A 14902-nucleotide genomic window follows, 5' to 3' on the forward strand; every position below is an offset into this window, starting at 1 on the left:
GAGATGGTCCAGCCTCCCAGCAGCCTCCCCGTCCGTGGTGGTCCCATGGATGCGTCAGATGTTTTATAAACATACTCAAGAAGCCGATTCGCTGGTGGTCCCACTCGCTGGTGATGTGAACATGGAAGGGACTCAGTTTCTCCAGTAACTTCCCGGCCCCTAAGAATCCGTTCTGCAAATACCTCCCTGTCGGTGAGAGGGGGATTGTAGCGATATCTCAACCTGTTCCAACACTTTTTGGTCACTTTCAAGTATTAGAACAGTGCAGTTCCAGCTCCTGAAGACCCAGTCTTCATTTTAACTCTTCAGACCCTTATCTGATTCCGAGTCCTCCCTGCAGGGCAGGCTAGACCTTCCGCCCTGCAGCGCCCCAGCTCTGTCTGTCTCTGTCTCCTTTCCTCTCGCCGTGGTGTTGGAACAGAAGATGGAGACCTGCCTGGGGCACAGACCAGCCCCTCTCAGGTGGAGGCCCCTGTTTCTCTAAATCTGATTAGACATCAGTCCCCCCCCCTCCCCCCCGCCCCGTGAGCTGGGTCTTCCAAATGGACTCTCAGGAGCCCGTTTATGCATTCCCAGGCGGGAGGGTGGTCCTCAGGGTCTGTCCCCCCAGGAAGTCCTGCTGGGTTGGTCCTTGTCTCAGATCCCTCAGTAACCCCAGGTGAGGCTGCAGGGGCCCATCCCCAGCAGACAGTCTCTCTCGGGGAGAGAGGAAACGCAGCCGGCCACCCCTTCTGCAGCGTACCCTGGAACCCTGGGACAGTTGAAAAGGCTGAGAGCCGAAAAAATTGATGCCTTCAAACTTTGGTCCTGGAAAGGATTCTTGAGAGTCCCTTGGACTGCAAGGAGATCCAACCAGTCCATCCTAAAGGAGATCAGTCCTGAATATTCACTGGAAGGACTGATGCTGAAGCTGAAGCTCCAATACTTTGGCCACCTGATGCGAAGAGCTGACTCATCTGAAAAGACCCTGATGCTGGGAAAGATTGAAGGCAGGAGGAGAAGGTGATGATAGAGGATGAGATGGTTGGATGGCCTCACCAACTCAATGGACATATGTTTGAGCAAACTCCAGGAGTTGGTGATGGACAGGGAGGCCTGGCGTGCTGCAGTCCATGGGGTCGCAAAGAGTCAGGCACGACTGAGCGACTGAACAGCAACTAGAACCCAGAATGCTCTGAAGTCCTGCCAGGCCCTGGAAAGTTGTGCAGGCAGCTTCTACTGCGCAGCCCAGTGGCCCAGGAGCCTGGGCAGAGGAAATGAAATGAGCGCCAGCTCCCACACGAGTGGAAAGAGGGACGGTTCAGGCTCCCTCTGTGGATTTGGGAGGTGCTCCTCTCTTATTTGGGGTGGAAAGCAAAAGGAATAGTCTCTCTTCAGCACCAGCACACATATAGCCCCAAAGAGGTTGCCTCCCTCCCCACTAACTGTCCATTAGGAGACAGTTAGGGTAACAGGATAAGCCCACTTCTCCAGCTGGTGCCTCTCAGAAAACCTTACAGAGAGGGGCCAGGTCCACCTGCTGGTAGCTCTCTGAGCTTGAAACATGGGGTCCTTTGCATCGCTGGGGGTTGGCTGTGGGGCTTTGCAGGTGATTCTGGAGGGGGGGTGACTGTGCTTCACGCCCAGCACCAGCTTGTTACACTATCTGAACAGCTCAAGCCCCAGCAGGGTGAGAGCATCAAAATCCAAATCCGTCACAGTGAAAAGACGGGGAGAGCCCAGGGGAGCACCCCTCCCCGCCCCTGCATGGCGCCCTGACTGCTCCGGGACATCTCAGTGGGCGACAGCTCGTCTGTCAGCAGCTCAGCCACACGCTCACTAAAAACCAGCAGGGCAGGAGAGGAATGTCATCTTAGGTGGCACGAGACGCGGGAGGCTTATCTCCCTGTCCTCAGGACCAAGTGCCAGCCACACCGAACATTCGACAGTTATCGAGTCCCGGAGTCAGACGGGCGCTTGGGACTCAGAGATGGACAGCACCCCTCCTGTGATCCTCGGGGAGGAGATCAGTCTGACCACAGACCCCCTCGCCATGGGGGAAGCAGCCGCAGCAGAGGCAGGCAGCTCCCACGAGAACCAGGAAGCCTTCTCAGAGGCGTAGCATCTGTCCTGATCCTTGATCACAGCTAGATCAAGGGGGGAATGTCGGGGAGGAGAAGGGCAGACAACACCTTGTCATTTCAAACAAGGCTGTCAGTGGGTGTCTGCTTCACCTTCACAGGCCCAGGACTTGAAGACCCCGGAAATCCCCTCCATAGACAATAATCACATATCACTTTCTAAAGCAGTCCATGTCAGGGACCTTCCTCTGTTTGAAAAGCTTTGAAATGAGACAAGAATTTCACTTTCTGGGAGTTAATTCTGACCTAAGATTAGAATCATTCTAGAAAGGCAGATTTGGGGCTCAAAACAACAGAAGGTATATATATTAAATAATTTCTAATGATTATAACTCTCCTGCAATGAAAACATCTCTAGACAAGTACGTATGCTCAGTCACTCAGTCACATCCAACTCTTTGTGGCCCCACAGACTGTAGCCCACAATGGTCTGTAGCCCACCAGGCTCCTCTGTCCATGGAATTTTCCAGGCAAGAATACTAGAGTGGGTTGCTACTCCCTACTCCAGGGGATCTTCCTGACCCAGGGATGAAGCCCACATCTCTTGCATCTTCTGCATTGACAGGTGGATTCTTTACCACTAGTGCCACCTGGGAAGCCCCTGGATGAGTAGGGACAGTTATCAGAAACAGGATCGGGCAGAAGCTAAACCACCACAGACCAGAGCTGCAGAAGTGGGTGCTCTCCTCTGAACTGGAAGCACCTTCCAAATAACTCGAAGATGTGCTGGTTCTGTTATGAAGAGGGTATCACTCATTTGGATGCTTCATTTCCAACACATTTATTGAACAATAATCTCCACAGTCCACAGGTCAAATTAGGAAAAATTTGCCAAAGAGCACTGCTTATATAAAGAGCTTACATGCCAAATTATTCATTATTTGTCTGAACCTGCGTCCAAAGGACTGGAATTTTTGCCCTGAGACTTCAGTGATGGAGGAAAGAAGATTGCTGTCAAAAATATTAAAACTATAAGCTTCTTATTCTTATGCCACTGATGATAAAGAAAAGTGCTTTCTTCCAGCAAAACTATTTTTTTTAACTTTCCATCATGGTTGCCATGGCGACCTGAGCAGGTACCTGACTCAGGCTTGGAAACCCGACTCCCCGCTGTGGTCCAGCATGTTCATGGCTGAAAATGTGAATTTTCTATAGTGTACCTAGGCAGACAAGGTCATCATATTCATGGGTAGGTTTCAGTTTGCCTTACTTTCCTGGGTAATGAAGCCTCATGATTTCCCTACCTTCACTCTTGATGAATCCCTCATTACATGTATTATTATTGGCCATGCAGGTAGGTGTGATGGAGTTAGAGAAGAGGGTGCCAAGTGGGGTGTGAAGGTCCAAGAAGCAGGGGCCTGCAGGGACCTCGGGGCTCTGTCTGCCCGCAGTGGGCAGGGCCTTACTCTAGTCAAAAGAATAAAAGGGGGGAAGTTAAACCCTGGCCTTTGGGTTTTTTTAATAACTCATAGTACTTTATAAACACATACATGTGAGTGTGTGTTCAGTCGCTTCAGTCATGTCCGACTCGTTGTGACCCCATGGACTGTAGCCCGCCAGCCTCCTCTGTCCACGGGATTCTCCAGGCAAGAATACTGGAGTGGGTTGCCATTTCCTCCTCCAGGGGATCTTCCCGAACCAGGGATCCAACCCGCATCTCCTGCATTGCAGACGGATTCTTTACCACTGAGCCACCAGGGAAGCCCTAAACACACACAGGTATACACATTTGCACAAAGACAGTGAAAATAAAGTAAAATCACCTGAAGTCCCACTCAAAGAGGACTTCTGTTAATATCATAAACTCTGGAAAATTCTGTTGTTGCCTCTGTTATTATTGTGTGTGTTCTCACAAGTATACTGCTTTTTATATAAAACAGATCATGACATACTTGATCTTTTGATACCTGAATTTATCACTTGATATGTCACACAATCTTCACTGATCTTGAGCAGCAAACATGATAACATCTAATATTCTCTGAGAGCTCAGAAGGAGACACCATATTCACTCATTTAATTCTCGCAAAACCCCAGCCAAGAAGGTTTTATCTATCATCATGTCTACTTTGCTGTTATTATCACTATTTTCCAAATGTCAAAACTGAGTATGTTCCAAGACCTCACAGCTAGTAAGTGGGAGAATCGGGGCCCAAATCCAGGCCCTCTAGTTCCAAAGCCTGTGTGCTTACTGGCCTCACAGCCCTGTCTCCAAGCACTGTTCCTCTATTTCAGAGGCTATTTTGTGGTGTGAGTGTACCGCCATTTATTTCCTCAGTCCCCATTTGATGAGCATGCAGATTGTCTGCAGTATTTTGCAGCTAAAGAACAATACTGAGAGAGCAGTCCTCTGATGCTTGAATGTGCCCCTTGTTACCTTCATGAAACGATGATTTCTTTGGCAGAGACTCCTCAAGGCAGGATTGCTGGGCCCACGGCTTGATTTGCCCCTTACACGGGTTTCTGACTTGACAGTGGTGACGGTGCCTCTTTCCCCCACATCTGGGCCAACAGCAGTTTGTCACTGGTGCCTTCAGGTGCAGTTCTTGACTGTCATAAAGTTGACAGCCTTTCGTTTGTGCTGACCCCCTGGCAGTCCTCACTTGAGTTACACGTCTATTCCTTTGCCTGTTTTTAAAACTTATCACAGTCATCTTTTCCTGGCTAGCTTCTCACAGCTCCCACAGTGTACACGCCAGGGTGCACAGTTACAGGCGGTAGATTGGCTCCTGCAGCACCTGCCCGACCCTCCTCCGCTTCCAGAAGAGCCGAAAACCACGCTTGCCAGACTCCCTTGCAGCTAAGCTCTCAAATGTGCTGTCATCCGACCCCTGGGTCCTGCTGGCAGGAAACTTGAGAACCTGGTTCAGCTCGGCAGGCACACGTGGATTCACGTTTGCTACTGTGGGGTCAGTGGGCTCCATGGGGCTCATGAGTCCACAGGGCTGGCTAAAACTTCCCGGTTTCTGGCTCACATCTGTGAGCCTGGGACCTGATGGTCATGGGAGGAGACAGCAGCTTCCTCTGCAGTTTCCTGGATGAACAAGAGCAACACTTGCCCTGGAAGACCAGCTCCCAGATCGCCTCCTGCCCTGCCAACAATTCAGGAACCTCTTAATCCCTTGCGTTAAATCCCATCCTGCTTAACAAGCCAGAGTGGACTCTGTAATCTGCAATGGAATCACTAAATGTTAAACCATCTGAAGATGTCTTAAAATTTTTTTTCCCGAGTTTGCCATTTAGCTTGAAATATTGTTTCTGCTGTTTCCTTGCCATTTAAACATATTTTTTGTTTGTAGTCATATTTTAATACTTGTTCTTTATCCTCACTGATGGCACCCCTGGAAAAAGTTTTTCCACAGCAGGTTGATAAATGCTCTGTTTTCTTTCAGTACGATTATTACCTACTATTGGCCATTTGTATGTGTATCCTGGAGGAAGGGGGACACAGGAAATATGAAAACTGTTGTAACCAAATAATCCCAGTCATTATTATTATTATTTTGGTCAGTCCTGGACAGTCGAGGAATTCCCATTCCCAGTGATTTATTTTATTTATGTATTGCTGCACTGGGCCTTCCTTGAGCATGCAGGCTTTCTCTAGCTGTGGTGAGCAGGCTTCTCACTGCAGTAGCTCCCCTTGCTGCGGAGCGCGGGCTCTAGAGCACAGGCTCAGAGGCCGTGGGGCATGGACCTGGTCGCTCCATGATGTGTGGGATCTTCCCAGACCAGGGATTGAACCTGCATCTCCTACATTGACACGTGGACTCTTAACAACTGGACCACCAGGGCAATCCTCCCAGTGACTTCTAAATGCCATCTATAGATACCTGATGCAGACTTTATTCTATTGCCAGGGTTGGCAAACTTTCCTCTAACGGAACAGAGAGTGAATATTGCTGAACCGGTCAAGTGGTCTCTGTTGCAGCTACTCAGCTCTGCTTTTGGACCATGAGAGCTGCCACAGGTACCATGTAAACGGGCGGGCATGGCTGTGTTTGGCCTGCTAGCCCTAGATTGGTGACCCCTGTTCTACACTCCCATTGGCTGACTCCTGGGCTGTTACCATGCCAACTGCATGGCTACAACTTAAAGCTCTTCCTCACTATACTTCTTCTCAACATTTTATGTTGGAGCACGGTTGATTAACAGTGTTGTCTTAGTTTCAGATGTATAGCAAAGTGATTCAGTTATACATATATTAATACATATACCTATTATGTTTCAAACTCTTTCCCCACTTAGGTTATTATTGAATACTGAGCATAGTTCTCTACCATTATGCAGTAGATCTTTCTTGGTTATCTATTTTAAATACAGCTGTGTGTACACGTCAGTCTTAATTCTCAATTTGTCCCTCCTTCCCAACATTATATTGGGTTGGCAAAAAAAAAAAAATTGTTCTTCCATAAAATATTACAGGGATTCCCGGGTGGCTCAGGGGTAAATAATCCGCCTGCCAAGCCAGGAGACGCAGGTTTGATCCCTGGATCAGGAAGATCCCCTAGAGGAGGAAATGGCAACCCACTCTAGTATTCTTATCGGGGAAATTCGATGGACAGAGGAGCCTGGTGGGCTACAATCCATGGAGTCACAAACAGTTGAAAATGAGCAACTGAGCAAGCATACAAGATCTCATAGAAAAACCTGAGGGAACATTTTGACCAACTGAAAACTTCTTCACAGATCTTTTCTGGCTATTCTTGAATATCCATTTCTCTAGTGGAAAGTGAAAAGTGAAGTCGCTCAGTCGTGTCCAACTCTTTGGGACCCCGTGGTCTGTAGCCAGCCAAGCTCCTCTGTCCACGGGATTTCCCAGGCAAGAATACTGGAGTGGGTTGGCATTTCCTTCTCCAAGGGATCTTCCCGACCCGGGGATTGAACCTGGGTCTCCCACATTGCAGGCAGATGATTTACTGTCTGAGCCACCAGGCAAGTCCCATTTCTCTGGAGAAACTTCAGAATTGGTTTTTCAAGTTAAGAAAGTTTTATTGGAATTACAATCTGAGAATTTAATTCATTAGTAAGTTTAGAGGGAATGCCATCCTTACAAAATTATCTTCCAATCTCCATTTATCCAAGCCTCCTATTATCAAGAATTTTCTTCCTAGAGGACACCCAGGCACAGATTCTAATCCCGGGTCTGTCACTCCCTGGTAGGGTGACCTTGGGCAAGTTACTCCTCTGTGCTTTTATCTTCTCATCAGTAAAATGTGAATAGTATAGCATTTGTCTTTCAGGGTGTTGGGAGGACAAAATAATTTGCCTGCAACATAGAAACCATTGTTCACTTGGTGCTCTAAACATGTTGTTACAACTGTTCAATCACAGTGGTTATTGCTGTGGGCATCCTGTCTATTTCTAACTTTAAAAACTTGTTCTAGTGTTTCACCATTAAGCATAATGAAAACCTACGGAAATTTCCCTGATGTGGTCTATTTCTATTTTACTGTTTTGTTTATCCAGGCCATATATTGACTTTTGTCAAATGCCTTTGCCACATCTCTTGAAATCATGATACTTTTCCCCCTCCTTTACCTATCAAAATAGAAAATTCCTTTTGCATATTTCCCAAACTGATCCATCTTTGATTTGTTAAAATAGCCTCTCTACACCATGGTGCTAACCTTTTATGCATTGTTATGCTTTATTTGCTTATACTGCATTTGGGATTTTTATATCAATGTTCTTAAGAAAAATTAAATTGCTTACCTAATTGTTTTCAAGTGCTACCTTCACCCATCATTGTTTATCAATGGTGTGCCTGCTTCATAAAGATAATTCAGAAGCTTCACTTCTTTTTCTCTACTCTGGAACACTTTTAAACAGCCTTAGAAACCATCTGACCCTCAATATTTCAAATTATCCAAGTGGACATTATTTGTGTCTGATGTTTCATGGCAAATGGCTCAATTTCTTCCATGATAATTGGTCATTTTCTTTTTCTTTTCAATTCTTCCTGAGTCCTTTTTATTGAGCCCATTTCTTACAAAAGCGTTCATTTACTATAATTTTTTCACTTGTTAGAAGGCAATCTGTGCTCAGATTAACTGGTTACAGAAAAGTCATAAAAATTTTTCCAGTCCACATTTGTTTAGCTTTAATTCTTTCTTTCCTTAGGTTTATTCATTAACTTTTAATTAAAAAGAGAAATAATCCATTGTTACACACACCTCACCCTGTGTGTTTCATAGAAGCCTTCCTCACCTTCCCCCCACCCATCCCACAGCCCAGTCAAATGCACAGTCTCTGACCTTCCTTGTAAATGCCCTCCAAAAACAAGCAGAAGCCCCCAGGCCACATGAGTCAGGGCGTGGTAAGGGGAGACAGGCAAAGGAAAACAATGGTCACAGAGGCAGGAGCTTTGTAAGGCCACCAGAGCGGCCCGCAGCCCTGACCACACGTCAGAATCACCTGGGACGCTTCCATCGTAAATGCCAACAGCCGGACCGCTCTCCAAACCAGACCCTTCAGGACAGCCTGGCCATCTGTGTGTTAGGTCCCCTCAGGCGGTGGTATGATATATGCACCCACAGTCACAGACAACCAGGCTCCAGAAACATGCAGGGAAGGGAAACACAAAACCTTTAAAGGAATGTGGCCTCACTGTCTCTAAACCACATCCGCTCAAAGACTTGGGCCTTGGACCTAGGCAGTCCCGTGGGTCAGCTTTGGGGATTCTGTTCCAGGCACAATGGCTTAGGTCTCTCTGCAGGGCTCTGAGAAATCGGAACTCATCCTCACCACCTAACACAGGCTTCCAGCAGTAATAGTCATGCCTCAGGTGAAAAAAATAATCCATACATAAAAAACATAAAACTTGTGTCCCAACAAGGTGGAAGGGCAGTGCCCGAGGCGTTGAAAGCGCAGAGTCCGTTCTTGAGCTCACCGCTCCCCTCTGCGCCTGCACAGACACACCGTTTCCCAGGGAAGGTTTAGCACCATGAGCATAGCGCCTGGGGATAAGACTTCCGTGTCTCTCATCTGTGATCTAGAAGTGAAACCCCACAGGATGGCATGTTCAAACTGAACGTATGGTTCAGAGGAAAGCCCCTTGACTCTCAAACCAGGTAGAAAATTTATTGCATAATTATTCTCCACTCAGTCAGTCAGTTAGTTCAGTCACTCAGTGCGACCGCATGGACTGCAGCACGCCAGGCCTCCCTATCCATCACCAACTCCCTGAGTCCACCCAAACCCATGTCCATTGAGTCAGTGATGCCATCCAGCCATCTCATCCTCTGTCGTCCCCTTCTCCTCCTGCCTTCAATCTTTCCCAGCATCAGGGTCTTTTCAAATGAGCCGGTTCTTCCCATCAGGTGGTCAAAGTATTGGAGTTTCAGCTTCAGCATCAGTCCTTCCAATGAGTATTCAGGACTGATCTCCTTTAGGATGGACTGGTTGGATCTCCTTGCAGTCCAAGGAACTCTCAAGAGTCTTCTCCAACACCACAGTTCAAAAGCATCAATTCTTTGGCGCTCAGCTTTTTTGTGATCCAACTCTCACATCCATACATGACTACTGGAAAAACCATAGCCTTGACTAGACGGACCTTTGTTGGCAAAGTCAACCTCATTCTATTCCTCCCAAAATACCCAACCATCTTTAGCTAAACTGGTGGGTCAGTCTTTTCCTATTTCACTCTTCCATTTTTTTAAGGCTAAGTAACTTATCTTTCGGAGAAGGAAATGTCAACCCACTCCAGTGTTCTTGCCTGGAGAATCCCAGGGACAGGGGAGCCTGGTGGGCTGCCGTCTATGGGGTCGCACAGAGTCGGACACGACTGAAGCAACTTAGCAGCAACTTATCTTTAGTGCTGGATCACATGTCAGCTAGTCAGACTTTTAAAACTCCCCCATACTTAATCTAAGAGTAGTTTTATACATTTCAAATGATAATCAATGGTAACCCTGGAGTCAGACAGACTAGTCCGGGCCCTAACACTCACGACGGTTGCATCCTTGGGCACTTTTTCAATTTTTAGTTTTAAATATTACCTACCTCATGGGATAGTTATGAAGATGGAATGAGATAACGCATGGAAAGTGCTTAATGCAGTGCCTGCCACCTCGTAAACACTATGGCCACTCACCCGACAGCTATTTCCTTGTTGTGTTATGTAGTACTCATCATGGACTTGGCTAGGCTCAACGGATATGGTGATGTGGAAAATCAAACTTGATCCCTGCTTCCATGGAGCTTACAAACTAATTCTCAGTAGGTGCCGGCTGTTATTATTTCAACATGCTAAGAATGAGAACGATCCATTCGCTGCTAAAAATAAATACTGCAAGTGGTACAGCAAGAATTTGCAACCTTTTACTTGGGCTTGCTGATCCCCAAATGGCAGGCATTTGTACAGTTAAGTTTCACGGAAAGAAACAAATGTAGCCCTGAAGGGCTGGATAGCTTTCTGACTTTGATTAAACTTGAAATGCCAGGGATTAGGGGGGTTATAAACATAGGCTGAGACAACCAACTTCCTGTTCCCAAGAAGTCTTCATGGTGCTTTATGACATTTATTCAAGTCACTTCCCCTATCTGTGCTTCAGTTTTTTCCTCTGAAAAATGAAGATACTGGGCCAGATCATATCTAAGATCCCTGCCAGCTCCAACATTTTCCAGTAATTTTAAGTGTGTGTATGTGGTTTTGTTTTTCCCTAAAAACAATGATGATTCAGGCCTGCCAGATTTAATATAGCAGTACCAAAAATAACTAGGCAAAATGCTTTTCCACAAACTGAGATTTTAAGTAAAATTAATCGGAGAAGCACGGTGTGGCAGAGTCTGTAGTTGCCAGCTCCACAGTTACTTTCCATTCCTTCCGGGCAACTGAACCCAACTCTACGTGGAGTGTCGATGCGCCTGGTTAAAAGGTCTTAATTTCCAGCCTCTCTGGTGACTCTGGCTAGAATGTTACTGGATTCCAGTCAATGACACGTCAATTGCTCTTTCCAGTACATCTCCTTAAATGGGGAGGGTCTGGCCCTTTTTCCCCCCATGAAGAGCAATCCACAAAAAGAATATGTGGGAAGAAAAATGCTACTGAAACATGCAAAAGAGTAATTGTTTTTTTCCAAAGTCAATGTTTTCGGACAAGCTTTTTATTTAACCATCACCATAAGTTAGCAAGCCATGTGTACTCTCTTAGAGGATTGGACTGGTTCTGACCCCCTTTACACTGCTAGGGGAGGGGAATGTCATCACAGACCAACTGCAGGCTTTTCGTTCAGCGTTCGTTCAGAAATACGTACGATCGATGAACGTTTCCCATGTGCCCTTCTGTCCTCTACAAAAAACGGCCCAAACCCCTTGCGTTGTTACATTTTTATTAGGAAATGTAATGCAGTAATCCAAATGGGAGATTTTATCTATATCCATTTAAGAATGCCAAAATTCAGTTCTTCGATAAAGGCATCTTACTAGAGTTCTCCAGGGAAACAGGACCACCAGGAAGCACACATTTAGAGACAGAGAGAGAGAGATCTGTCTTCAGGAATTGGCTCACATGACGGGAAAGGCTTGGCAAGCCCAAAGTCTGCCGGGTCGGCCAGCAGGATGCAGCCCCAGGGGAGAGCTGCAGTTCACGTCCAGAGTCCTGGCAGGTCCCCTCTTCTTCCAGGGAGGCCAGTTTGTTTTTAAATTAAGGCCTTCAACTGACTGGGTGAGGCCCACCCATATTATGGAAGGTGTGTGTGTGTGTGTGTGTGTGTGTGTGTGTGTGTGTGCGCGCGCGCGCTCAGTCATTCAGTCGTGTCTGACTCTTTGCAACCCCCGTGGACTGTAGCCCACCAGGATCCTCTGTCCATGGGATTTTTTCAGAATACTGGAGTGGGCTGCTCTTTCCTCCTCCAGGGGACCTTCCCAACGCAGGGATCTAACCCACCCCTCTTGCATCTTCTGCCTTGGCAGGCAGATTCTTTACCACTGCACCACCTGGGAATCCCAATGGAGGGTAATCTGCTTTAAGTTTACTCATTCAAATGTTGATCTCATCTAAAAAATATCTTCACAAAAACATCTGTAAAGAAATATCTGGGTATCATGACTTAGCCAAATTGACATATAAACATTCCAGCATCTTCAGGTAGGTTCAGTTTTATTTGCAAGCCTTAATTATTTGTAAAGGTAATCAGAGTGCAAGGAGATCCAACCAGCCAATCCTAAAGGAAATCAACTATAAATATTCACTGGAAGGACTGATGCTGAAGCTGAAATTCCAATACTTTGGCCACCTGATGAGAAGAGCCGACTCATTTGAAAAGACCCTGATGCTGGGAAAGATTGCAGGCAGGAGGAGAAAGGGACGACAGAGGATGAGATGGTTGGATGGCATCACCGACTCAATGGACATGGGTTTGAGTGAGCTCCAGGAGCTGGTGATGGACAGGGAGGCCGGGCGTGCTGCAGTCCATGGGGTCACAAAGAGTTGGACACAAGTTAGCAACTGAACAGCAACAGTCAGAGTTACTGTAAATCTGTCAGAGAGAGCATGTAGGAAGAGATCTCGGGAGGCTCTGTGGCCTGGACTTGCTGGGGGAAACTGATCTTCAACTCACCCAGTCCTGCAAGAAATTCTCAAATATCCTGGATTGTTACTAGTTACACATAAGGAGAAACCAGGTACATGTCTAGTCTCCAGAGCAACTGGGAAGAGACAAGTGGATAGAGATACCCTAAATCCCATTTGCAGTCAGTCTGATCATATTCCTACCCCCATTAGACAGTATCACAAGAAGCTAAGAATTCTTACAAGACTTCAGGGCCAGAAACTGTGCAGCCCTGCCTGGGTGGGTGGGTGGGGCCACTCTGTCCCCCACACAGAAAAGCCATACACAGTAAGCGTAGTATCACTTACTCACCTTAAAGGGCATTGTATACTCTGCCTGTGCCTGGTAATCGATTGGCTGACAGCCCGTTAGTGTTAGCAAACAGAGCAGTAAATCCACTGCAGCAATATCAGCTGCCAAAGTCCACACTGATGCCCAAAGCACGTGGTACCACCCTGCATATCCGCCTTTAACACGGGCTCAGAAACACTGCCTACCTTGTGTTCAGTACATACCACGCAATTCGGAAACATTCGTCAGAGAAATCTGCGAAACAGACGCAGCAAGTAATAAAGTCTTTTCAGTACAATCTTCCAATTCCTGAGTTTCATAATGTTTCCCTCCCTCAGTGAGTGTGAAAATTATAACCATCAAGTAGGGACAAAATCACCTCAAGTTTCTTGCCCGGGGATCCCTACCATACCTCAAAGTGTTTGCATTTTTTCTAGTTGAGTTAATAATTGTCGATCATGTGGAGCATCAAGTTCAATTCTATCAGAGAGGGAAGGAAAGAGGAAGGCGGAGAGAAAGAAGGTGGGAAAGGAGCGGCTGAGGAAGAAGGGCCGTGGGGACAAGGGGACGTGAGGAGAAGAAGGAGGAGAACTCGTGTAAAACCGCCTCAGGTTTTCCATGTGCTTGAAGGAAGCACAGGGCTATTTTCAGAATGATCAGATCAAAGCATGATACCTCTGACATACTTGAAAGAAAGATGCTTCCTGCAAGTGAAAGAAAAATATCAACAAAAGAAAAAATCAAATGTTATGAAGAATCCATCTACGAGCAAAGCTGTGGTTTCTAAATCATGTGGTTTCTGCATCTTGATTGACGCTTGATTCTTGTCTAACTTATCACAATGTTTAGACACCATGATAGCTTGAAATATTACTAATAGCTCCGTGAGAGTGATAAAGTGGTCTTTCTTAAGCAGGTCACATAACTCGAAGAATGGAATCTGCCACAAGGCTTATCTATATTACTTTAGAATGAAGTAGACTAGCATTTGCAAAATGATTTCACTTGATGAAGCCATTTTGCCAGAGTGAAAATGTACAAAGCATTGTTTGTTCATCTGCTCTATGGAAAACAATGGATAGCAAATGGTATTGATTTGGAAAAAACTTACCTCTTCAGGTAAGCAAAATTTGAATTCAATAAAGAAATGCAGATTTTACAAGGCATAGAATTACAGAGTAAGAGCTGGAACGAGTCTCAGGGGCCAGCCTTGAGTCTTTGTTTTATAAAAACAGCAGTTTCAGTCCAGAAGGCTTAAGTGATTCAACCAATCAGTAAGTAAGAGTGCTGGCATTGAGCCCAGACCTTAGGACCAAGTTCAGCACCATCATGGTACTCCTCAGGTGGGACACTTAGGTGTGCGCTATGACCCGAATGCTCTGTCCTCCACATTCCAGGATTCATGTGTTGAAATCCTAACACCCAATACAATGGTGTTGGGATGTGGGGCCTCCGGGAGGTGATTGGGTCATGAGGGCAGTTCAGTTCAGTTCAGTCGCTCAGTCATGTCCGACTCTTTGCGACCCCATGACCGCAGCACGCCCGGCCTCCCTGTCCATCACCAACTCCCGGAGTCTACCCAAACCCATGTCCATCAAGTCGGTGATGCCATCCAACCATCTCATCCTCTGTCATCCCCTTCTCCTCCTGCCTTCAATCCTTCCCAGCATCAGGGTCTTTTCAAATGAGTCGGTTCTTCCCATCAGGTGGCCAAAGTATTGGAGTTTCAGCTTCAACATCAGTCCTTCCAATGAACATTCAGGACTGATTTCCTTTAGGATCGACTGGCTGGATCTCCTTGCAGAGAACCCCATGAGGGTAGGGGATTATTATTTTCATGAAAGGGCTCCAGAGGTCCCTAGCCCCTTCCGCTGTATGAGGACTCGGTGAGAAAGAGCTGCTATGAGCCAGAAAAGGAGTCCTCACCAGAGGACAACCATT

The 14902-nt window shown here is 46.5% G+C and overlaps 1 protein-coding gene across 6 annotated transcripts in view; it reads right to left on the reverse strand.

The window, feature by feature from the left end:
- The window catches only part of GALC (galactosylceramidase), a 77783-nt gene that overhangs the window by 1489 nt on the left and 61392 nt on the right, over positions 1–14902 (reverse strand). For all 6 annotated transcript variants that reach the window (XR_014059495.1, XR_014059493.1, XR_014059501.1 and 3 more), the window contains one exon: positions 76–186. Coding sequence is in view for 1 of the 6 variants with exons in the window: in XM_081510295.1 (XP_081366421.1) it covers positions 76–186 (111 nt within the window). In the remaining 5 variants the exon portion in view is untranslated. The remainder of the gene's footprint in view (positions 1–75; positions 187–14902) is intronic.

The sequence above is a fragment of the Giraffa tippelskirchi genome, chromosome 7 (genome assembly GCF_054371585.1).
Source record: "Giraffa tippelskirchi isolate mGirTip1 chromosome 7, T2T-mGirTip1v1.2.pri, whole genome shotgun sequence".
In the NCBI taxonomy this organism is placed as follows: Eukaryota; Metazoa; Chordata; class Mammalia; order Artiodactyla; family Giraffidae; genus Giraffa; species Giraffa tippelskirchi.